This window comes from Danio rerio, chromosome 13, assembly GCF_052040795.2.
Source record: "Danio rerio strain M-AB ecotype USA chromosome 13, GRCz13ab, whole genome shotgun sequence".
Lineage (NCBI taxonomy): Eukaryota > Metazoa > Chordata > Actinopteri > Cypriniformes > Danionidae > Danio > Danio rerio.
This window is the reverse complement of record NC_141033.1, coordinates 11,062,313-11,086,592: the sequence shown is the minus strand read 5'-3', so window position 1 is coordinate 11,086,592 and position 24,280 is coordinate 11,062,313. Positions and strand designations below refer to the sequence as shown.

Genomic DNA, 24,280 nt, shown 5'->3' with positions numbered 1-24,280 from the left:
TACAGGTGAATTGAATAAGCTAAGTTGGCCGTATGTGTGTGTGTATGCAGGATTGTGTGGGTGTTTCCCAGTGTTGGGTTGCATCTGCTGCATGAAATATGTGCTGGATAAATTTGCGATTCATTCCTCTGTGGTGACCCCTGATTAATAAAGAGACTAAGCCTAAAAGAAAATGAATGAATAAATGAATGAATGAATGAATGAATAGTACTGTATAAAGGTTAATTCAATAATTTTTCTTTAACCTTTTTTTTTATTGTTAATTCAAAGATACAAACCCATAGGAGCACCATGGGGAAAAGCATAATAAAAAAATTATGATAAAATACAAATAATCCATTCATAATTTAATTAATAAAACAAAGTGAAACACTGAAATAATAAAGTGATTTATTGTGATAAAGACATTTATTAGAAAATAAATGATTCTAATAATTTACCACACACACACACAAAAATAAAATTGATACAAAATCTGATTCAAACAAATAAATACAAATGAGATTAAAATGTATTACAAATAAATAAGTAAAAATATGCGCAAATAAATGTGGGATATGTCCGTTTCAAGACAAACACTAAATGCTGTTTATTTATTAATGCAATTTAATAAGATCAAAATACACATGAGTTTTTCTTTAAATTTGAAAAGAAAGTAATAATAAAGATAATTATATTATACATATTTATTATATGTATTATATTTTTTAAATGCTACAGAGTATTTAGCGTGAAGATAGACACTGCTATTCTGAACCAATTGAAAGAGAAATCAGTTTGATGATGACTGGTATTAATCAATTATTTATCTGATTCCAATAAAATTAATCTGACTACTTAATAAATTATCATAATTGAGAAAGAGAATAAATCTCAAAGCCTTAAAGCAGGCAAATGTTTATTAGGTTACATGTTACAGCCAGCAGAATGAAACATAACATCTTGTACAAAGAAATGTGGCTGTAATAATATGCACTAATGACCAGCAAAGACAAAACAGCTGTCTTATAATAATAGATTATTTGTTCAGTCACATTTAAAATCACATTATAGTACAAAACTTTACGGAAAAAAATTGATGTGTTTCCATGGAAAAGCATTAGCTTCTATAGTGATTTTGTCTGGATATAACCTACAATATATGATCTACAAAAATACAAAATAAAGAACATTCTGTACACAATAACACACACACGTGCACACACATGGAGGCTCAGCGTCTGACGAGGTGGTCTCGTATCTTGAAGCTCATGATGCCCAGGATCACAAGAGCGGGCAGGAAGGCATAGAGCAACAGGAAGTCTTGAGTGTAACGGGACAGAGCTCCAGGATAACCCTGATCTATGATCATATTCCCACTGTCTACCAGACACTCTCCTGGCAAGCCAGCTATAGGGGCTGAGAGTGAGAGAGAGAAAAGAGGTTAGTCTGGAAAACGTATGCATTATATCTGTTAAAAACAGTGAATCGAAATAAGATTCAGGCAAAAGTGATATAAAAAATTTGTTCAAAAATATCTTTTATTCTGCAGTGATGCACTTAAAGTCAGAATGAAATCAAAATAGACTTCTTATTTTCATATGTATTTAGTAGTGCTTGTTATAAACGATGTTTGTGCACCATTATTTTGTAAGCATTCATTCATTCATTCATTCATTTTTTTTTATTTTCGGCTTAGTCTCTTTATTAATCTAGGGTCGCCACAGCAGAATGAACCGCCAACTTATACAGCATATCTTTTATGCAGTGAATGCCCTTTTAGCCGCAACACATCACTGGGAAACCCCCATTCACACATTCATACACAACGGACAATTTAGCCAACCCAATTCACCTACACCGCCTGTCTTTGGACTGTGGGGTAAACCGGAGCACCCAGGTGATATCCACACAAACACGGGGAGAACATGCAAACTCCACACAGAAATGCCAACTGATCCAGCCGAGGCTCGAACCAGCGACCTTCTTGCTGAGAGGTGACAGCGCTACCCATTGTGCCACTGCGTCGCCTGTAATAATTCATTTACCCTTGTAATCTATTATCAAATACCTTACCCTCCCCCCCTTAAAATGAATTTTCTTCACTTCTGGTCACATGGAATGCCTTTAGGGTGGGGCTGTCAGTGCCTGCCTTCGTCCATTGATTAATCTTCCAACATTTTGTTAGTAAAGCCCATCTTAAAACAAATTAATCGGCTCCCAAAGAAAATCAGGCACCACCCTTCTCTTCCCTTTTTTAATTTTCTAAACATATGTACGTCACAATATGGGGGGATTAACTTCTGATTCTTGGCAACTTTAAACTATTTTAAAAACAAATTTGACATTTTTTATAGAATATTGCAGTGTCGGCTTAAAAATTTGGATCCTTGCATTGTCTATAGTTTATGTGTGTGTATGTGTATTGTTCATGTGTGTGTCTTTGTGTGTGACAGAGTCTGTTTTTAATTTAATTTTAAAAATACAGTTACTGCCTTCTCTTCCATTTTACAAAAAAATCTGACTGAAAAGAAAAGATTTTTCTTACTGCAGGTAAAGTTGAGGCCATAGAACTCCGTGACAATCAGGAGCTCGCAGCCGTACTTCTGGAAAGTTAGATAACTCAACCACTGGAACACCACAGGCATTTGTTTAAAACCCCTGGAAGGAACATAAAATGTAACACATTCATGAACAAACTGTGTGCTATAAGAATATAATGCATAATTGGTTCCAGTAGATTTAATGCTGTACAGTGGATTTAATGCTGTACTAGAGTAGTACAACACTTGAGTTTGAAATTTATCACACTACCATTGGAAAAGTATATTCTATATAGTTTGAATGAGAATAATATGATTGGAATTTGGGTGCACATCCTACTGGTATCACTTAATTTTGATGGTCCCTTTAACTCATAAGTTACATTGCAACTACATGGCAACTAATTCTCATTAGAGTATTATGCGTTTGTGATACGGCTGTGGTTTGTTGGATGAGGAAGAAGACAGGTCGGGGTAAGCAAAGTTTTTTGAAAACATCCACTCATGATCCCTGCTTCCCCGATAGGTGTCTCGCTCCCTTTTGGCCTCGGTTTTATGCCATCTCTCCTGAACAATCACTGCAAAGACACAGCTGATGTAATTTGCCAAACTGACCCACTACCTGGCCACTATTTTCTTGATCAATTCTTCCCTTTTGACAGGTGTCCAAGCACACCCCTTCGCTACAATGTCAATTTTACTGGCAAAGTTTTTTTAGTCAGAAGAATGTCTGTTGGTGGAGCAGTATCAGCAGACAGACTTCTATTAATATTTATTCATTCATTTTCTTTTCGGCTTAGTCCCTTTATTAATCTAGGGTCGCCACAGTGGAATGAACCACCAACATATTTTTTTATGCAGCGAATGCCCTTCCAGCCACAACCCATCACTGGGAAACACACATCCACACACATTCATACACTATGGTCAATTTTAGCATACCCAATTCACCTGTACCACTTTTCTTTGGACTGTGGGGGAAACAGGAGCACCCAGAGGACTGCAAACTCCACACAGAAATGCCAACTGACACAGCCGAGGCTCGAACCAGCGATCTTCTTGCTGTGAGGCGAATGTGCTACCCACTGCGCCAACGCGTCAGCCCTTACTAGTAATACTCTAATGATAATTAGACCATCAAAAGGAAATGATACCTTGCCATTTGTCATTATCACATGACCATCACTTCCATTCATGAACTCTTTCGTGTGGCATCATGGGATAGTGTAGCCTCCATTGGATGTGCACTACAGAAGCTCACTGGATGTACTTTAGTAGGTCACTGGTGTCAAACTCAGTTCCTGGAGGGCCACAGCTCTGCACTGAGGAGATCCCTGCTCCCACCTGTTCCCGTGAGGTTTCATTCCACACCCGGCCACTCCCGCCATATATATTCAGCCTTTGTTTACCTGCTGCCCACTTAGAATTATTTTCTACCCGACTTGAGCACTCCCACTAAATTTAGATTTGGTTTTCAAAATCTCACGTTTAAATTGGATACTACCGGAAGAAAGATAACAGATACAACTGTAGGTAGTGTAAAGATTGTAGGCTAAATGTCAGTTTTGTTTGCCCCTTTGTGATAAGACATAAGTTCCGCCTTTACCCTGAGGTTCCAGTCTTGTGACTGCTAATGGGTAAAACTTTGAGGTATTATCACATCGCACAAAGGGTAATTTTTTCCTATTTGCGTCTTTGACGCATGAAAAAAACTCCCATACATCAGACTTGCTTGATGTGGGTTTCTTAACATTAAATTCTTAGCATTAATGCAAGCTGAGGGGGACAGCACATCTTCACTTTGCTCTCCCATGTTGGTAAAGCCTGTGCAGAAAGCCCTGATCATACATTTATCATGTGTAAATGTTGTGAGCATGGGCTGTACCGGTGCTCAATAAGAATGAGGAAATCACAGATATTATGTTCCGAAATAACGTAGAGACTCGGGAATGCTAAATTGCTAGCCCGCCTGCTCCAGTTCAAATTACAACAGAATTACTGACCGCTACCGCATTTTATTCAGAAATTTACCCGACAAGAAATCTGGTCAGGTCACGTGGTAATACCGGACCTTTACTGCACATTTTAGCTCTAACCTTTATTAAAGTCACTTGATCAAACTAATTGAGTCTTTCAGACTTTTTTTTTTAATGTGAGCGTGTCCCTGCTGAAAAATCCAGCTTAAACCAGCCTAGTCTGGATTTTTCAGCAGGGGTTGAAGCAGAGACGGAACTAAACTGTGCATGGCTGTGGCCCTCCAGGAGTTTGAGGACCTCTGTAGTAGGTCATCCAAGTACTTCTCATCTACTGTTTTTTGAATATTATTGATTCGGACTTACTACAGCACTTGGCTCACATACTGTTTTTCACATACTATATAGTAGGGAGGTATGTGATTTCGGACACAGCTGATGAATCAAAACAATATTTTGACATTTGAAAATCAAAATAATTTCTTTACCTCAGAAATCCAGAGCCCACCATGATTCCTGCTATATTGAGAAGAGCGACTCCACTGTTGACCATATTGGGGTCTTGGACGACACCCAACAAGACCAGTGTTAAGAGTTCACCAATGATGTGAGGCACCATGACCACGGCTGAAAAACACAGGAAGCGCACAGGATCTGGGTTCATGCCTACGGTCCTAAAACACAGAAACAAACACTGCATGTGGTCACGATTCACAAAGCGCTTGCTTTATTTGATCCCGCGGACATTGCCCTGACATCTGAACCCAAGTTACCCCGACGCAAGCTCGGATGAACTCGAGTTGCTCAAACAAACACACACCCATACTTACCAATACAGGAATGAGGCGAAGATGAACACACTGATAATACTGAAGGGTAGGATATGGATGATGTAAGCCAGAAACATCTGCCATTTCTGGTATAAACCATCTTTACTCTCCTGATCAGAAATGGCCCGCAAAGCAGGGACTGTTGGAAAAAAGAAAACAGCTTTTAGTGATTTTTCTTTATTAAAACTGCATGAACGGAAAGTAAATATACAGTAGCAGACGCGCCTTGTGTTATAATTATGTGCTATCTATATCAAGAGCTCTAAGTTCAAGGGCAAGCAATATTCTGGACATGCCAGGGCAATTTGTGAGGCAATGCACCTACTGTGTGTTTCGCTGTTATCTGGTGACCTACAGTAAGATATGAGCTATTATCAAGCTTAAGGTCACGGATTACATTTCCCTATTGCACTGGCGTAATCAGTCTAACTGCTGCATCACAATCAATTCTGCCCAGAGACTGCCTTCACAATTTAGAGGGAAAGATATGACTGCTGCACAAATATGTAGAAAATTAGACAGAAAAACATGTTTTATGCTTCACTTTTTTCCAGTAGGAGGTGACGAACCACTGTCTTAAATAGTCAGACATTGAGTCGTTAAGTCAAATGTTTTGTTTAAAGCTCTTGGTCGTCTTTGTAAGTGAGTTGCAGAGTCATTCGTTAAAATGATTCATTCAAAAATGCGAATTCATTCAGTCATGAAACAGTGCTGTGTTTTTCTGGAGATGCACAATAGCTCTACTTGGGATTTGAGAGGATTTTTACTGGCAAAATACAGCAGATGCAGAAAGTAATCTATTAGAAATTACCTAATTTTGTATAAAATTATTGGAAAACTGCAGTTTCTGGTAATACTCAACTATAAATTATCAAATAAAACAAACACCCACACAATTATGCCTTATTTTTAGAATTTTGGTGCCTTGTTTATATATATTTTGTAGAAATTTTAGTCGATTAATGGAAGGGATCTTTAGTTTTAAAGATTGCAAGTTCAAGTTTCTGTAGTGAGGAGTTGTGTTTCAAGGAGACATGAGCAATTCCATGCTAACGCCAACTTTGCCAAGAAAAAAAAATGAGGTTTCTACCAAAATAGAAAAATGGTTTCTACATTTTTTTTTTTTGCAAGCAAGTATTTTACAGTACTTTAAAAATACTCATTAATGTCTTTGTCAATGTTTTCAAATAGTTATATTTGATTTACCAAAGTGACACAAGTGCCAATTTCACATCTGTCACATCCATAACGGAGAGATGTCACATTCATAACGAACCTTTTCCCTCATAAATGTAAAATTAAAAAAAATCAACGATTTTTATTCTAAAGTGAGCCAACTCATATTCTCTTGATTAGCATTATTTCTTTTGGGTTGTGCAGCTTTATTCACGGAATGTTTTTACAAAGTATGTTGTAGACTGTAAACTTGCAAACTTTTTTGTGACATCCATAATAATGCATGTTTATTTTCCTTATTTAAAATATAAAAAATGTTTACAGACTGATATTTTTCTGATTTTATAACTCTGTGGTTAGTTGTTTTGGAAAACATAAACAGATATTTCGTAATGCCAGCACATACTTTCTATATGGGCAGGGGGCGCCCAACCTGCGGTCTGTGTGGGTCCTAATGCCCTAGTATAGTGACGGGGACGCTATACTGCTCAGTGAGCGCCGTCTTTCGGATGAGACGTTAAACCGAGGTCCCGACTCTCTGTGGTCATTAAAAATCCCAGGATGTCCTTCAAAAAAGAGTGGGGGTTTAACACCGGCATCCTGGCCAAATCTGCCCACTGGCCTCTGTCCATCATGGCCTCCTAACCATTGCCATATTTCAATTGGCTTCATCACTGTCTCCTCTCCACCAATCAGCTGGTGTGTGGTGTGCGGTCTGGTGCAAAAAGGCTGCCGTCGCGTCATCCAGGTGGATGCTGCACACTGGTGGTGGATGAGGAGATTCCCCCATTGTGTATAGCGCTTTGAGTGCCCATAATGCTGGGATTGCTCACATACATTTAATAAAAACAGCAACTTTTGGAATATTTATGACTGCAAGAGATGTTTATGCTCTCATTCGTCACCCATCACCACCACTGTTTTTTCTGCTTTTAATGTTTAACAAAAGTTATTAAACTAAAACATTGCCTCAATTCTGGTAATAAATATTTATATTTCAAGAGTTTACACTTAGCTGATGATTGATTATAAGCAAGTTTGGCATGCTGTCCCGGGAGGGATCACTGAGCTCGAAGGTTCTTGAGCCCTGGGCTCCCTCCCGTTTGGAGGAAGAGAGGGGAGCCTCGAGCTCAGGTAGATCTCGACAACTCCCCCTTAATAAGAGCTGATGACTAAAAATTGAATGCTATTAAAAGATATGCTGCATTATGAGATTACCTGTATTGCAAATTTAGATTTATCAATTTACTTGTTGTGCATGTTTTTGGAATGTGGGAGGAAACCGGAGGACCCGGGGTAAACCCACGCAAGCACAGGAAGAACATGCAAAACTACACACAGAAACGACCACTGGCCTGTTAAGGGACTAGAACCGGTGACGTTCTTGCTGTGAGGCAACAGTGCTAGTCACTGGGCCACCGTGCTGCCCTATGGAGGGAAAGGTGAAAAGGTAGGGGTGGAAAGGGGGATTCTTCAAATCGAAGATGACTGCAATGAAAAAACCCTGGCTCTTTATAGTGGGTTAGGAATGGCCTGATTGGTGGATCATGCATGCTAATGCAGAACCAGCTGTGTTCAATCATAATCACGTGCTCCTCTCGAAATTAGTTTATGAATAAACTTCACTAAGTACAAAAGCAAAGACAGGAATATTTCTACTTTATCTAAGCTAATCAAAACAATGAAAGTGTACTTTTTTAGTATATACTGTTAAAGTCAGAATTATTAGATAATTATTAAATAATTATTTTTAAAATATTTTCCAAATGATGTTTAACAGAGGAAGGAAATTTTCACAGTATGTCTGATAATACGTTTTCTTCTGGAGAAAGTCCTATTTGTTTTCGACTATAATAAAAGCAGGTTTTAATTAAAAAAAAAGATTTGAAGGTCAAAATTATTAGACCTTTTAAGCAGTTTTTTTTCAATAGTCTACAGAACAAACAATCATTCTACATTTACTTGCCTAATTACCCTAACTTGCCTAGTTAACCTAATTAACTTAGTCAAGCATTTAAATGTCATTTTAAGCTGTATAGAAGTGTCCTGAACTATATCTAGTAAAAAATTATTCACTGTCATCATGGCAAAGAAAAATAAATCAGTTATTAGAAATGAGTTATTAAAACTATTATGTTTAGAAATGTGTTGAAAAGGTCTTCTGTCAGTTAAACAGAAACTGGGGGAAAAATAAACAGGGGGGCTAATAATTCTGACTTTAATTGTATGTAATTAGATACATACATACATATTTAACATACAATATATATATATATATATATATATATATATATATATATTTTAACATACATTTTTCATACACAACTTTATATACCAGTTTATAAACCAAATCAGGCATATTTAGACTAAGAATCATTTTATTAAATATTAAAAGTCTATATTTAAGGACTACAGTGGAGTACAGTGGAATTTAATTTTAAGCCAGTAACCCTTAAACCAGTGGATCCTAAAGTAGGGGTCGTGAGACAATGGGCTTGGTGAAATATCATATGTTATTAAACTATTAGAATTATCATATTTTCTCTAAAATTAAACCAAGAATCTTGTGCTGTAATTATTATGCCTACCATTCTCATTAGGTGAGGTTAATATTAAACTAAACTAATGAATAACGACTATAAAAAATTATATGGTTTTTATTCCGTTGCATGATTTTGTGTTGTCAATAAGCTTGCTTATATAGTTTCTATTAGTGTGTCTGTGCAATGTTTGCATGTTTGAAACCACCTCCATGAATAGTGGGGGTCGTGAGTCACTGGAATTATTTTGGGGTTCGCAAGCTGAAAAGTTTGATAAAACCTGCCTTAAACCACTAGATTTACCCATTTACCCAAAACAAAAATAAAAATTTGTATGATTAACATTTTACATATTTTAGTAAATACAGGTAAAAGAATTATATGCTGTTCTTGTAAATCATGATGGAAAATGATTTCACTCAGATTGCAGGCTGCATAGAACAATACATCGATTGTTATCTGTATACTTACATAGAGCCACAGCATTCAGCATTCCGGTATAGGGAGATGCACCCATGGATTGGTAGATTAGGCCGATTCGGTCCTGTACGGCACCTTTTGTCACATCCTTACCAAGCCTCATGAGGAAAAAAGCAATGAAGAGGCCGTAGATGAGATTCTGAGAGAGACGCATGAGAATACCCATCCTGTCACGGGACACATTGCGAAAGGTCCGTCTGTGTGTGCATGTAAAGGAGCAAAAAATGTATGAATAAAAATAGCATTAACATTATGGACTATTAAGATAATCTAGTCACATTTTAAAACAAGGTTCCGTTAGTTCATTTTAGTTAAAGAGATGAAAATTGTCTCAACATTAACTCATTAACTATGAATTTATTTTTTCCGTTGAACACAAAGCACAATATTATGAAGATGATCAGGGGAAAAAAAACAGCCATTGACATCTATAATATCCACAGTTCAACAGAAGAAAGAAGCTCAAACAGGTTTGAAGCAAGTGGAGGATGAGTAAACTAAAAATAAACAATACTTGTACAACATTTATTAATCATAGCCAATGTTACTTTCAACATTTATTAAAAGATTATTGGGCTAATTAGCATTAGTTAATGCACTATGATTTAACAAATTCATTGAAATAAATGTATTAAATGGGACCTAATATGCCCCTTTTACAAGAGCCTCTGATGTCCCTACAATGTGTATGTGAAGTTTCAGCTCAAAATAGCCCACAAATAATGTTTCATAACTTTTTGAAACTGTCACTTTTAGGCTTTGATTCCAAAATTGTGCCATTTTGGTGACTGTCTCTTTAAATTCAAATGAAATTGTCACATCTATAAGTCACCATTGCAGCAGATTCAAAACTCTAAAAGCTGATTTATACTTCTGCGTTGAGTGATCGGCATGACCCACGACACCTGTCTTGCATGTAGTCGTAGATTTATACTTCTGTGTGCTGTTTGTAATAATAATAACAAAAACAATAACACTTCCAAAATGCTAGCTCGTAGTGGATTTTTATGTTCCTCTGTGTCGAGTTTCTTTGCTGGTGTTTTGTTTTTTTCTGAACGCTACCTTAATGTATAAATAGCTTAAACTCACTCATTTAGAGGCGGAACCGGTGGACGAGCAACAACTTTAATCATAATGTAAACACACAACAAAAGTCTCCACCTGGAGCTCCTTCATAGGACTCAACACATGTAAACAATCGCTTCATCAGGCTCGCGGTTCTTTGCCCCACCCATGCTCACAACCACTACCAAACTGACCAATCACAGAGCTTGCACTACATGGCGTTGCAATGTGTAGTAACATTTTTTGAGAGGTGTGCTTCAGCGTGATGTCAGCCACGGCAAGGGCTATGCAACTGTGCACAGGCTGCACCGGAAAAGAAGTATAAATCAGCCTTAATGACAGATGGCTGCTTCTCACTCAAGGCTGTTTATGCTAATAAGGAAGCAATCATCACTAATAGCCGGCTTTCCCCTACTGATGATATGTACAAAGGGAGAATGTTATTCAAAGTGTTTCTGCAGACTGTTTTTATCAAGTGTGACTAAAAGAATAGAATTGATTACTACCATTAGTGCAGGGGTGTCCACACTCAGTCCTGGAGGGCCGGTGCCCTGGGCCGCGTCTGAAACCGCAAACTTCCATACTATATAGTACGCTAAAATTAGTATGCAAGCCGAGTAGTATGTCCGAATTCATAAAATTGGAAAATCAGTATGCGAGAAGTACCCGGATGACTTACTACTTCTGGCGAGATTCTGGAATGCGCATCCCATGCACGCTGTGCTATCCCATAATGCCCCGCGAGAGATTTCATGAATGAAAGTGAAGCAACGCAACCGACGCAGGTAGGTCACATGACCATGACAAAATGGCGGGTGTAGATTTCCATTCATGCTTTTCACATTCATACTGTATAGAACGTACTTTTCTAACAGTCAAGCAGTACATTTAAATTCAAATGCAGTACCTACTGAGTAGGCGGTTTCAGACGCAGTCCTGGAGAGTTTAGCTTCAACCTTAATCAAACACACCTGAACCAGCTAATCAAGCTCTAACTAGATTTACTAGAAACTTCCAGGCAGGTGTGTTAAAGCAAGTTGGAGCTAAACTCAGCAAGAAACTGGCCCTCCAGGACCAAATTCGGACACCTCTGCATTAGAGGTTTTCTATATACACTTGCTATTACCACACAGCTGTGTTTAAACACCTTATACAAGAGACTTTTGCATTATATGTCCCCTTTTAAATATAGTATTTATTGTTTTTTCATGTTAGTAAATGCATTAACATAATTGGAACCTTATTGTAAAGTATTAACTCATTAATGATCTGGTCAGGTATATTATGGTCAGGCCATAATAATGCCTTATTGTAAATTGTTAGTTTTCATTGTCAGAACAGGTGTGTTTGCTTTTTGAGAGTCAATGATGGTTCAGTAGTGTCAATCTTTATAGTGTCCCAATACTCTTTATAGTATCTTTATAGTATCCCAATAATCTTATATTATCCCTTCTTGTTCAATCAAGTAATACGAAAAAAAGGTTTAACATTCTGACTCAGTGTTGTCACTACTGTTTTACCTCAGGAGGACCCCAAGTTTGGATATGCAGTTGGGGGACTCTTTGCTTTTAAAGGGAATCATGGGTTTGTCTGGTCTCTGGCAGCTTTGTTCAATCTTTTCCTGCATGTTAGTGTAGATCTCTGAGTTCTGATAGGCTGACGTGATATCATGCATGCGCCTGTAGGTGGCAGCTTCCCTCTCGCTGCAGCGTGTGTCCACAGAGGTCAGATCCACTACCAACCACAAACAATCCATTAGTTTCGGCTTTGAAATTCACTCAGTCCTTATGAGATCCTTAAATATGAGATTCTAAATGGCTACCATAAATGTCGAAGGGGTTGCAGTATTCGGGACACTCGTATCCGCAGCTGCTGAAGAAATCCACCATCTTATGAGGCTCTCCGCAAAACACCAGCTCCCCTTGACTCATGATTGCTATTCTGTTAAAGATCTGGAAAAATGTAAATGAGTTTCAGTCATTTTGCATAATTTAGGACTATCATATTGAATAATTATGGGTACATGTTGTTGAGTACACTGAACTTAACCCCATTAAACAGATTCAAACAATAGATTAATGAGCAGTCGTTCATCCAAAGTAGCTTTTGGTAGTAACAGTAGTGACATTTTTTCATACTCATTTCAAACACTCCAGATCAGGTGCTTTTAACAATAATTTCTCAAAAGTCTGAAATCTTTCACCCAAGACAAACTCCAAGCATTCACATGTAAGAAGATGTGAAAGATCTTTTAGTTTTTATCTTTTAAACAAGATGAAGTCTGTTTATGTATTTTATGTATGAAAGGTGCTATACAAATGTAATATATTAGGCCTGCTGCATATTGGATAATTGTAACATTGCATTGTTATTTTATTTGTGATATACATATATATATATATATATATATATATATACATATATATATATATATATATATATATATATATATATATATATATATATATATATATATATATATATATATATATATATATATATATATATATATACATATATATATATATATATATATATATATATATATATATATATATATATATATATATATATTGTGATATGTTTATATATAGATGGATTGGGATGATTCTGCAGTGCATTGTAAAAAATACTTGAACAATTTTAACACAGACATTTTTACAGATTTTTTTTTCTCATGTAAAATAATAATTATTATTATTTTCTTTTTTTTGTGGTTTGGCAAATATCAGTAAAAATGTCTGTACAACTACATTTAACAGGTTTTGTGAGCACCCAAAAAAGCTTCTGTCAACTTGTTACTTTAAGTCTACTTTTCAGATCTCCTCACTTGAAAAAATGAAGGTTAATTTCTAACCCTAAAAACAACAACAAAAATATTAGTAACAACAATAATAACAAAAATGACATTAGTATTAACAACAACAAAACACTACTGCAGCAATTTGAAATGATAATTAATTTGTAATTTATATTTTTTGACTCATGATGCACTGATTACAAGCACTATAAAGACACCTCATTCACACAGACTCTTTGTTAAGTCTTGTTTTTTCCAGTGAAGCATTACAAAGCATCCTTCCCTATTTGTCCTGCCATGTTTTTATTATTGTCTTGTTTACCGTTATTGTTGTTTTGCCTCCTGTCCTGTTATTAAGCTGTGTCTAATAAATGTTTTGTTAACAGTTGTCTCTTGTTTTGTTTGTGGTTTTTTTTTTCAATTGAACTATGTTTGTTTGTTCTGATAATGTATTATTTCTTAGTAATTTCCAAAAGTTGTTTTTTTTTTTCACTAAACTTCAGACAATATAGGTCTGCAGACAAAAATGTTCAGTTGGCACAACTTAAAAAGATTTGTTATAGAGTAGTTCACCTCTTCAGAAAACTAATAATCTTATGTTAAACCAACTGAATGTTTTTTTGTATAACTGACAAATGATTATAGGTCTGTGCAGTTGTTGTTTTCAAAAGTTGAGTGAACAAGAAAAACTGAAAGGAAAGAATTATGTACATAAGGATTATGTTTTGTTTTGTTTTTGTTGTTGTACTAGCTTAATTTTTCACAGTATGGGAGTGCAGCTCCATAAAATCTAATGCAGTGCATTTTTGCATTTGCATGTGTTGTGAGTATTTTCATGCATAACAACAAAGGGTCCTGCTTTATATTAAGTGTCGCTTATACCTGTAAACTTACATGGTAACTAAATGTGTTAGTATATACAGTGTATGTACACACTGGTACATGGTATTTACTTTTGTAATACTGGTGTAACTACACACATTTAACAACACACTGAATAGTATGTGTAAGTTAAAATGTGTAACAGGACATTGCAAAGGAGCAATTTACATTGCAACAGGACATTGCCAAATCAATTTGTGTCTTATTTCTCAGCAGTACAGGTATTTGGACATTGCATTTTGCAGGTAGAGAATGCAAACTGCTGGACACAAGTAATCCACCAGGCAAAGATGACCATACTGAGGGTTCAATCGTTACACAAGTCTCTGAGAGTGGCTCAATAATTTTGACACATCTGTTAAAAACTACAGTGCTTCCGGCTGCTATCACTTCAGGCGTGTCTCCCTTTACTTTCACTTGGCCCAAGACAGAAACTCCTTTAGAAACTCCTTGAAATTGGTAACACAATCTTTACATGATATGCAAACACGTGTGGAAGTGGGAAAGCACCTGCAGGTACATATTGTTGTTATACAGTGCACTTATGTAATTCTTTGTTACAGATATGTACTTTTTTTAGTGTTGTTGTCCTGTTACATATTTGAACTTACTGATACATATTATTCAGTATGTTGTTACATGTGTGTAATTACACCAGTATTACACAAGTAAATACCATGTACCAGTATGTACATACCCTGTAGTTATATACTACTTACACATCTAGTTACCCTGTAAGTTCACCTGCATAAGCGACACTTAATATAAAGTGGGCCCAACAAAGTGATAAACAAAGTGTTTTATCATTTCCTGAGTCTAATAGTATTCAAGTAAAGTAACTAAATGATAAAAATAAAAATAGTTATATAAAATTTAATTAATACAATGTCCTATATCTGAATGCTTTTAAAATCATTATACAAATCTCAGGCATCAAAAACACATGGGATCCAAAATTAACATTGCATATGCTTGCATATCCTATTGCGAATGATCACATTGTGATATTGATGCTGAAACGAAATATATTTTGCAGTCCTATAATATATTCTTATTTTGTATTCATTTTACTTTATTTACTGTAAATGTTAATTGAGTCATGCATCATTTACTTTAGCTTGTTACTGTTGTGTATGTTTTATTTTGTTTACTTATAATACTACTTATTATTTATCACTAATTATTATTGTTTACTTATAATGCTAATATTTGTATTTAATATTAATACCACAAATATTTTTATTTCATATATGAAGGGTATTATAAAAATTTAATTAGTATTAATGATCGTTTATTATTATTCTGTAAGTTTTTCTTAATTTCTTTCTTAATTCTATTATTGTTTTTTAACAATATTTTTATTATTATTCTATTTGCATATTAGTACAGATTACACAGTTGATAACAACCACATAAACATAGCAAACAGTTTTCATCCCATTCTCTCTCCCATCACCAACAACAAAGAGGGAATTAATTAATTAATTAATATTTTTACACATTTTTTTAGATCAAGTAAAGGCAGTTTTCAAAGTCTGTAAAGAATATTAAAATATTACCCCACTTGTTTAGAGCTTATTTTTAGTACACTTTTTGCTGTTCAAATCCAAATATTACACTTATTCCCATGCAGGATTTAATTTTAAGTTTAAATGGTGCTGTATTAATATAATGTATTCTTATTATATTCTTATAATTTTGTGAAAGTATGCTTAATTATACACCATTTTCTCAGTCAAGTCATTTCAACTGCATTATTTAAAACAGAAAATGATCAGCTCACTCTGAACAGCTCTGATCGGGGCTGGTGGATAGTGACGATGACGATTCGGTCTCTTCTAGCCAGCTCTGCCAGCAGCATCACAATCTGATTGGCTGTCATGCTGTCCAGGCCTGTGGTTGGTTCATCCAGCAGGATCACCTCTGCAAACAAAGCAAATGAAAACTTTTCACAAAAAGTCCACCTTCTGTCTTCTGAGAGACAACTTCCAGAGTCTTATTAATTTGACAGTGAAAGCAATTAATAGGTTCCCCTTTGTCTAAATTAATTGGCTGATGAATTCATTTGCTGCTTGATTGGAGAAGGCAGCAGATGAAAGCCACTTATAATTGCCGGTTTGTGTTCAGTTTTGGAGTGGCCTCGACTAATCCATAGTCCAGGGTCCCAGAAGACCCCTGAGGTCCAAAGAGCCTGATAAAGCATCCAGAGGGACTCTCATGGAGCTCAGCTTAATAATAAAAACGCGATAACCCTGTCTGCCACTTTTTAATATTCCACTTCAGTCCCTTTTACTCATCTGTCCATTCCATAGTAATCCTCAGAGGGTCGATGTGTGGGTCGCTCTGCATTTAAAATAACATTCAGCTGAAGCACATATGAGGGTAGCATCTTTTGAGGCAATAAAAATATGATATACATCCATCATAGGGATGGAACCATTATTGGTTTTACAAACTTGGTTTGAAATTTGAGTTATTACTTAAATTGTGTTTAATTAGCATGATTTTAAAAAATCCTAAATTTTCCTAAATTTTATCTTATATTGTACCAAATTAATAATTAAATGGAGATGAAATTCAGTTGAGATTAAAGCTTTAAAATCTTATGTTTGTTATCTTTTGTGATTGGTAATAATGCATTGCTGTTGAGGTATTTGTAACAAAGCAAACAGAAAATATACAGTAGTTTTGATACAGTACAGTGTTGTACTTGTGTTGTCTTTATATGTGACCCTGGACCACAAAAACATAAGTCATAAGAGTAAATTTTATATATCCATTGATATGGTTTGTCAAAATAAAGCAATATTCTGAATATCTGCAATATGAGGATTTAAAAATATATATATATTTAGAAAATCTCTAAAAGTACAACAAATAAAGCACATAGCAATGCATTTTACCCATCAGAAATAATGTTTTTTTATATATATTTACAAAGGATGGGCGCCACGGTGGCCCAAGTGTAAGCACTGTTGCCTCACAGCAAGAAGATTGCTGGTTTTAGTCCCGACTAGGTCAGTTGGCATTTCTGTGTGGAGTTTGCATGTTCGCCCTGTGTTTGCGTGGGTTTCCTCCAGTTTTTCCCACAGTCCAAATACATGTGCTATAGGTGAATTGAATAAACTAAACTGGCCATAGTGTATCTGTGTGATTGAGTGTGTATGGATGTTTCTTAGTACTGGGTTGCAGCTGAAAAGGCATCCGCAGTGTATAACATATGCTGGATAAGTTGGCAGTTCATTATGCTGTGGCGACCCCTGATTAATAAAGGGACAAAACAGAAGGAAAATGAATGAATGAATGAATAAATGAATGGATGAAGTCATAAGTGTACATTTTCTGAACAAAATATGCATTGATATGGTTTATCTGGTTGAGAAATATTTGACCAAGATCTGAATATCTGGAATATGAATGTTAAAAAAATCTAAATACTTAGAAAATCGCTTTTAAAGTTGAACAAATAAAGCTCAAAGCAATGCATGAGCCAATCAAAAATTATGTTCTGATATATTTACAGTTGGAAATTTACACAATATCGTCTAAGAACACGATCTTTATCCATACAATGTATTTTTGTTTATTGCCAAAAATATTCTTGTATGACATAAGACTTGGTTTTGTGGTCTGAGGTCACAAATCTAGACATACATTTAATTTCCTTATTTAAGTTACAGTTAAAAAACATATTAGGAAAACTTTCACCTCATTGGAATCCATATTAATGTGGTTTATGCTTACTAAATTACATATAGCTCTAAATTTTCGATGTTTGTTAATTTTCAGAAATAACACTTAGTGTTGTAAATGTTTTTAAGTTTATACAGTATGTAATTTTTAAAATGAATCATTATTTTAAAGAATCCACGATGATACTGATAACCGTAACTATTGTGATATTTTCATGCAGCTACATCTCTACTATATTATTTTGTACATTAAATTACAAATAAAAAAACATCTTGCTACTATAGGTTAACATGAATACGTTTCAGGTATGTCAAGTCAGAGGGTAATGCACTCACTGGGGTCCTGAAGCAGTTGGCTAGCAATGGAGACCCTCCTTCTCTCTCCACCAGAAATGCCTGGAAAAACGCGGCCTCCAATCACGCTGTGAGCCACGTGACCCAAACTCAACTCGGCCATGACCGCAGTTACCTAATGTAGACCATAGAGAGAGAAGGAAATTAAAAATGTTGTTAAAGTTGCATGTATGTATGCTTGATCATTTGTTTAATTTTGTGTTTTGAGATGGTTCACCTTCTTGCGTATGGCCTCAGCAGAGTGTTTTCTCAAAGCAAGCTGTGCAGTGTAAGTCAGAGTCTCTTCCACGGTCAAGTAGCTCAAGAGATTATCACTCTATGAAGAAAAAAACATCATTCCCCAGCTAAACATTGTAAGAAGAATCGCAAAATCAAGGCTGTTTACATATTGAGACTTGATAATACAATTAAAATGTGCAAAATTTTAGGTCAGTTAAGGCATTTTAAATACTACGAATTAACATTTGCATTGATAATCTTATACAAAACACTGTACATGTTTTTACATTATATGTGATAAACAATGCAGTAAGCACAGTTGCAAGTAATTTTTATTAGTAACAGTTGACCATTTCTCTATTGTTTAACAAATTTTAAAATAAAAATAGTTAAAAACTAATCTTTAAAGAGATAGTTCACCCAAAAAAAGAATGAAATAATTCAAATGATGCCATTATTTACTTGGCCTCAAATTGTTAAAATACTAAAGAATGTTGGGTGAATCAGCCATTGACTTCCATAGTATTTTTTTGTTTCTACTATGGATGTCAATGGCTGCTTTTGTCGACATTCTTTAAAATATATTTTGTGTTCAGCAGAAGAATGAAATTAATAAAAGTTTAGAAGCACATGATTGTGAGTAAATGGTAATAAAATATGTTCGCTTTATGAGTATACAGATTGGAGCCAGTGTGGTAAACAAAAGCAGTTTATTCAGTGTAGTGAGCCCTTTCCTCCATCGGCATCAATCAAAAGTCCAAAACAAATGAGATTGTTTAGAGTACAGGTGTTAAACTCAGTTCCTGGAGGGCAGCAGCTCTGCACAGTTTAGCTCCAACCCTAATTAAACACACCTGATCAAGCTAATTGAGTCCTTTAGGCTTGTTGGAAACGTGCAGTTAAGTAAGTTGGAGCTGGGTTGGAATTAAACTGTGCAGAGCTGCGGCCCTCCAGAGTTTGACACCCCGGTTTACAGTCTAAAATCTTTTTTTTTTCTCTCGACAATTTCCACAGTTTGTGCCAATTCTCATTCATTTCAACATATCCCAAAAGAAAAACCACTCAATCTCGGCCAGCAATAGAGGTTGTCAGAAAATGAGCAGCTTGGTCATTCTGCTAAACATCTAAATTTTTGTACTTCTGAAAAGAAAGTCACACAAGTTTGTAACAGCATAAGTGTAAGTAAATGATAAAATATTTTTTTACTTCACTATTCATTTAAACATTTGCTCAGTATATTCATAAAATAAGAGAATGTTCAATTAATTAAAGCCTCATCTAAACAGAGCTGACCTCTAATGTTCTATAAGCAAAGTGTCGAAAGGCTTTAAGTTAGTTTTACACATATTACGTTGGAAACATTTTACAGTTTGTACACTTTGCTCGTGGGTTGGCAAATGCTCTTAAATGTCATTAATTTTATATAATCTTATCTGTACCTGGAGTTTAAGTATTATTATCTCTTTGTATAAAAAAGGTTGTTGAGATAGTGTGTCATAAATATCTTTTATAATTGTTGTGCCATGAATGTCACAACTGATGTCACAAAAATGGTTATTTTAAGCGGTGATCAAATAAATGTTAAGGTCAGGCCCTGCTAAAAAAATACAAATATACAAATTGTAAGTTAAGACGTTACATTTCTTGTTAAATAAACTTAAAATGTGAAGGTATTTCATTTTTTAGGTTTCCGCTGATGACATTGGAATAAAATCGATAGATATTGGAGTCTTCAAATAAGTTGTATTATGAGTTCTTCATAACTTCCCATTCAAGCCCATTTGTTTATCTTCAGCTATTGAAACACTTTTAATTACTGGATTAGATTATAGCTTCCATGCGTCATGAATTTAATCTGTAAAAATGACCTGAAACAGGAGGCACTCTCGCCACAGTTATTTAATTCAGTGTGAGATATGGAAGAGTAGCTCAGAAGAATATTATAACCAACTCATGTGTAACGGCCAATTTCAGAGCGGACTCTACAGATGAACTTTTCCACAAACTTTACAGTATTTGCTTAAGTTTGGTCACAGCAGACGCGACCTCCAGTCAGTCAATCGCTTTTCATATGTATACTGTACACTACTGTTGGCTAGAGTTCAGTTAAATGCATCTTGACATTTATACTTGAAGCATGCACACATAATGAGTTTCTCTCTTCTTTTGATTACAAAATAAGATGTTTTGAAGAAAGCTGAAAACCTATAACTATTGACATGCATTTAGTTTTTTTCTATATGGGAATCAATAGTTACCGGTTTTCAACTTTCTTTTTGTGTTTAACAGAAGAAAGAAACTCATAAAGGTTTATAAGCACCTGCAGTTGAGTAAATACTCAGTAAACTGTCATTTTGGTGGAATTTTACCTTTAATAACAATTAATCTCACCTGCAGAACGTAAGAGAAACAGTCTTGAAACTGTTCTCTTTTCAGCTTTCGTCCATTCACAAACACTTCTCCCTGAAGGTTGCCAGAATTCCCAATGCGCCCTGCTATAGCATCTAACAGAGTGGTCTTTCCGGAACCTTGAGGAGAAGATCAAAACGTTTATTACCATATGAGGATATCATCTGACCTTTAAAGAAACTATTATGTATTGTAAATGTAATATAAATGTATAATACATTTCCAGGTTCATTCTTTATTATTGCTTATTGTCATGTTCTAATCCATATACGGTTTACAATACTGGGAAAGATTTGTAAATATTATTATTTTTTGTAATATTTTAAAACATCTTATATTAAATTGTATTTAGTTAAAGGGAGAGTTCACCCAAAAATTTTAACCCTGTCATCTTTTACTCATCCTCCACTCCTTCCAAATCTATTTGTACTTCTTCTGTTGAACACAGATGAAGATCATTTAAAAAGAGTTGGAAACCTGTAACCACTGACTTACATATTAGTATTATTATTTTTCCTGCTATGAATGTCAGGGTTTATCAGTTTTCAGCTTTCTTCAAAAGATCTTGTTTGTTCAACAGAATAAAGAAACTCATAAGGGTTTGCAACCCCTTGAGGGAGAAATAAACACTTTAAATGTTCATCTTTGAGTGAAATATCACAGTAAATTTCACAAATGAACATGTTTTTAAGTCAATAGCATGTTAGCTAGGCTCTGTTCTAACAATGTGTTATAATTGAAATCATTGCAGTCATTCTTTTTCTCACAGATTTTAAGACATTTACCTGAGTTTCCAAGAATTCCCATTATCTGGCCACTGTCCAAATGAAATGACACTTCGTTTAATATTTGCCTTGTCCATTTTTTTCGAAAGGATGAAAGATCCCACCAGGGTCCTACACGTTCACTGTAACAGTGAGAAAATAAAATGTATATGAAATGAGCAAAAATATGTTAGCTTATCAGTATTTTGGACAATATTTTTTCCCTACACTTTAGTCAACTGGTGAAGTTTGTTCCTCGCCACTGGCTTAATTATTTTGGGACTTGTTAAGCTGCGTATCGGTGGATTTGCTCTTCAGTGTTTGGACTTTCAGCTGTGAGATAAAAACCACACTGAAATGAACTAAACTGAACTTAAACTCTGAAAACTGGACTGACACAGATTCAGTTTACTAAACTTCTATCTTAAGCTGCTTTGACGCGATCTACATTGTAAAAGTGCTATAGAAATAAACATGAATTGAATTTTATTTTAATAGTCACCTGTAAACAGTTCCAGATTCTTCTAAGTGACTTTCATAACAATCCTATTAACAGTTTTGTCCCTGCTGTAGCTATTAAAATAATAAGATGAAGTAATGGAGTTATAAGGACATTTTGAGTGTTTAAAGTTGTTTGATGTTTTTTGTTTTGTCTATTATATGAATGTGAAGTTGTCTGTAATTGCTTATTGAAGCCTAGTTTACTATGGGTATAAAATAAAGTAACTTGAGCCTGATTCTGTGAGTAAAATTACATTCAACTAACTCTCATTCGAGTTTTAGTATTATTACACTGTCAAGGTTAGTAGAATAAATTGACACATGATGTGTAAAGTTTACTACAAACACAGACATAAAGATGGTACTGTATGCTTTAAAATCATGACCCAGTTTAAGTAGTTCTTGAACAAACACTACTGGGTAAACAGAGGTTCACTTTCTGGATTAACCTGTCCAAGTAAGTGTATTAGACTGTACTGTATTGTTATAATACAGGATTGTACTGTTATAATACAGGATTATAACAGCTGTATAACTGTTGTCTTACAAAATGAGATAACAAGACAATGTATGATTGTGGCATTTAAGCTTTCATTCTCTGATAATTTTGTGGTTATTGGTTGTTTAATTATTATATGCTCATAACTTTTATATAAGGTGCTATGATTTTATAACAGAAAATTAAAAGATATGCAAGTAACATATTGATACTGTGCAAGTAATCAGAATTATTAATTTTCAAGGAATTTCTTCATCTTTATAAATTAAAGCATTATACACTACAATACAATAATTATATAATGTAATTTAACTTTAGTTAACTAGTTACATTAGGTAACAAAGAATAAAAAAATTCTACAACATTCATAAATCTCAATTACTGTTATTTTCAACATTAACTAATAATTGTTTTTTAATTAAAAATTGTATTTGCTAAAATGTGTTAATGTAATAAACAAATGTTAATTAGCATTAAGTTTAATTAAACTTAAAAAAGGTATTTATTATTGCTAGTTCACATTATCACATGCAATAACTTATGTTGACAAATGTAAAATAGTAAAATATATCTTTTATCCTCAAGATTTAAGCAAAAATTCTCAATATTTTAACATAAATATAAACATTTGATCTTTTTAAAAACATTCAAAATATTCCTTCCTTACATTATTTTTATGCACCTAATGAAGGATCAAAACGATACAAAATTATCAAAAAACAAATAAAAGTATATTTCTGCTCAATTCCTATCTTCTACAATCAATGTTAAAGCAAATTAGTAATAGAAATATATGTTTCAAGGCTTGTAGGAATTCAAAAATACTGTAGTTTATTGTGTTAGCAGCTGGATTCTTTTAAAACACATAAAGCAAAGTACATAAGTAAGCCTAAGTAAAGTTTATGTCAGTTTATGTTAATGAAGGAATTAAAGAGAGTTCACCCAAAAATGACATTTTATGAACATAAAATATTCTGAAAAAAGTTGAAAATCAGTAGCAGTTGACAAAAATACTATGGAAGTCAAAGGCTCTTTTCAACAATATACAACAGTAGAAACTCAAACAGGTTTGGAACAAGCATAGAATGAGTAAATGATGACAGAATTATTTTTTAGCCTAATAAATAGGCTATATTTTGTTATTAACCTAATAACAAATTATTCTTAAAAATTAAACAATAACTTTCACAGAATGTTAGTTTAAAATATTAATCAATCACTGCAATCTTTGTCAGTTCTTACCTGACAGAATAGGACACGTTTTTGACGCTCAGACAGCTCGACGGCTCTATGTAGTCTGGGTTTGAACGGGCCGTCTCCATCTCTGACACCACCTTAAAAGATCCATTCAAGCCATTCTTCTGGACAACATCCTTCATGGAATAAGAGTGGCTCATTGTCTCTCTCATCAGCATTCAAAACTATTGTAACTTGACTATTCTGAATGTCCTCAAAGTGACAGCCAGCTCCACGTCTTCAGCTGTCTGAACGCTAATATCACTGCACTAGAACCATAAACGCCGACCCTTATCAGTGGACCTTTGCTCCATTTGCTATAAAGAGTCGCTTTCTCC

General features: G+C 34.7%; 1 protein-coding gene and 1 long non-coding RNA gene across 2 annotated transcripts; one reads left to right on the top strand and one right to left on the bottom strand.

The window, feature by feature from the left end:
- Nucleotides 1-1,195: 1,195 nt before the first annotated feature.
- On the bottom strand, nucleotides 1,196-24,179 carry abcg5 (ATP binding cassette subfamily G member 5). The gene is given in 14 exon segments (NM_001128690.1): nucleotides 1,196-1,398; nucleotides 2,528-2,640; nucleotides 4,984-5,169; nucleotides 5,326-5,464; nucleotides 9,513-9,718; nucleotides 12,107-12,320; nucleotides 12,409-12,538; nucleotides 16,052-16,191; nucleotides 18,297-18,429; nucleotides 18,532-18,630; nucleotides 20,925-21,061; nucleotides 21,728-21,849; nucleotides 23,949-24,103; nucleotides 24,105-24,179. Coding segments are annotated over 13 exon segments (1,959 nt in total). The 5' UTR covers nucleotides 24,105-24,179; the 3' UTR covers nucleotides 1,196-1,213.
- LOC147841004 (uncharacterized) lies at nucleotides 1,671-5,247 on the top strand. The gene is made up of 3 exons (XR_015505828.1): nucleotides 1,671-3,349; nucleotides 3,399-4,680; nucleotides 4,735-5,247. It is a non-coding gene; the product is annotated as an uncharacterized LOC147841004 (long non-coding RNA).
- Nucleotides 24,180-24,280: the final 101 nt, after the last annotated feature.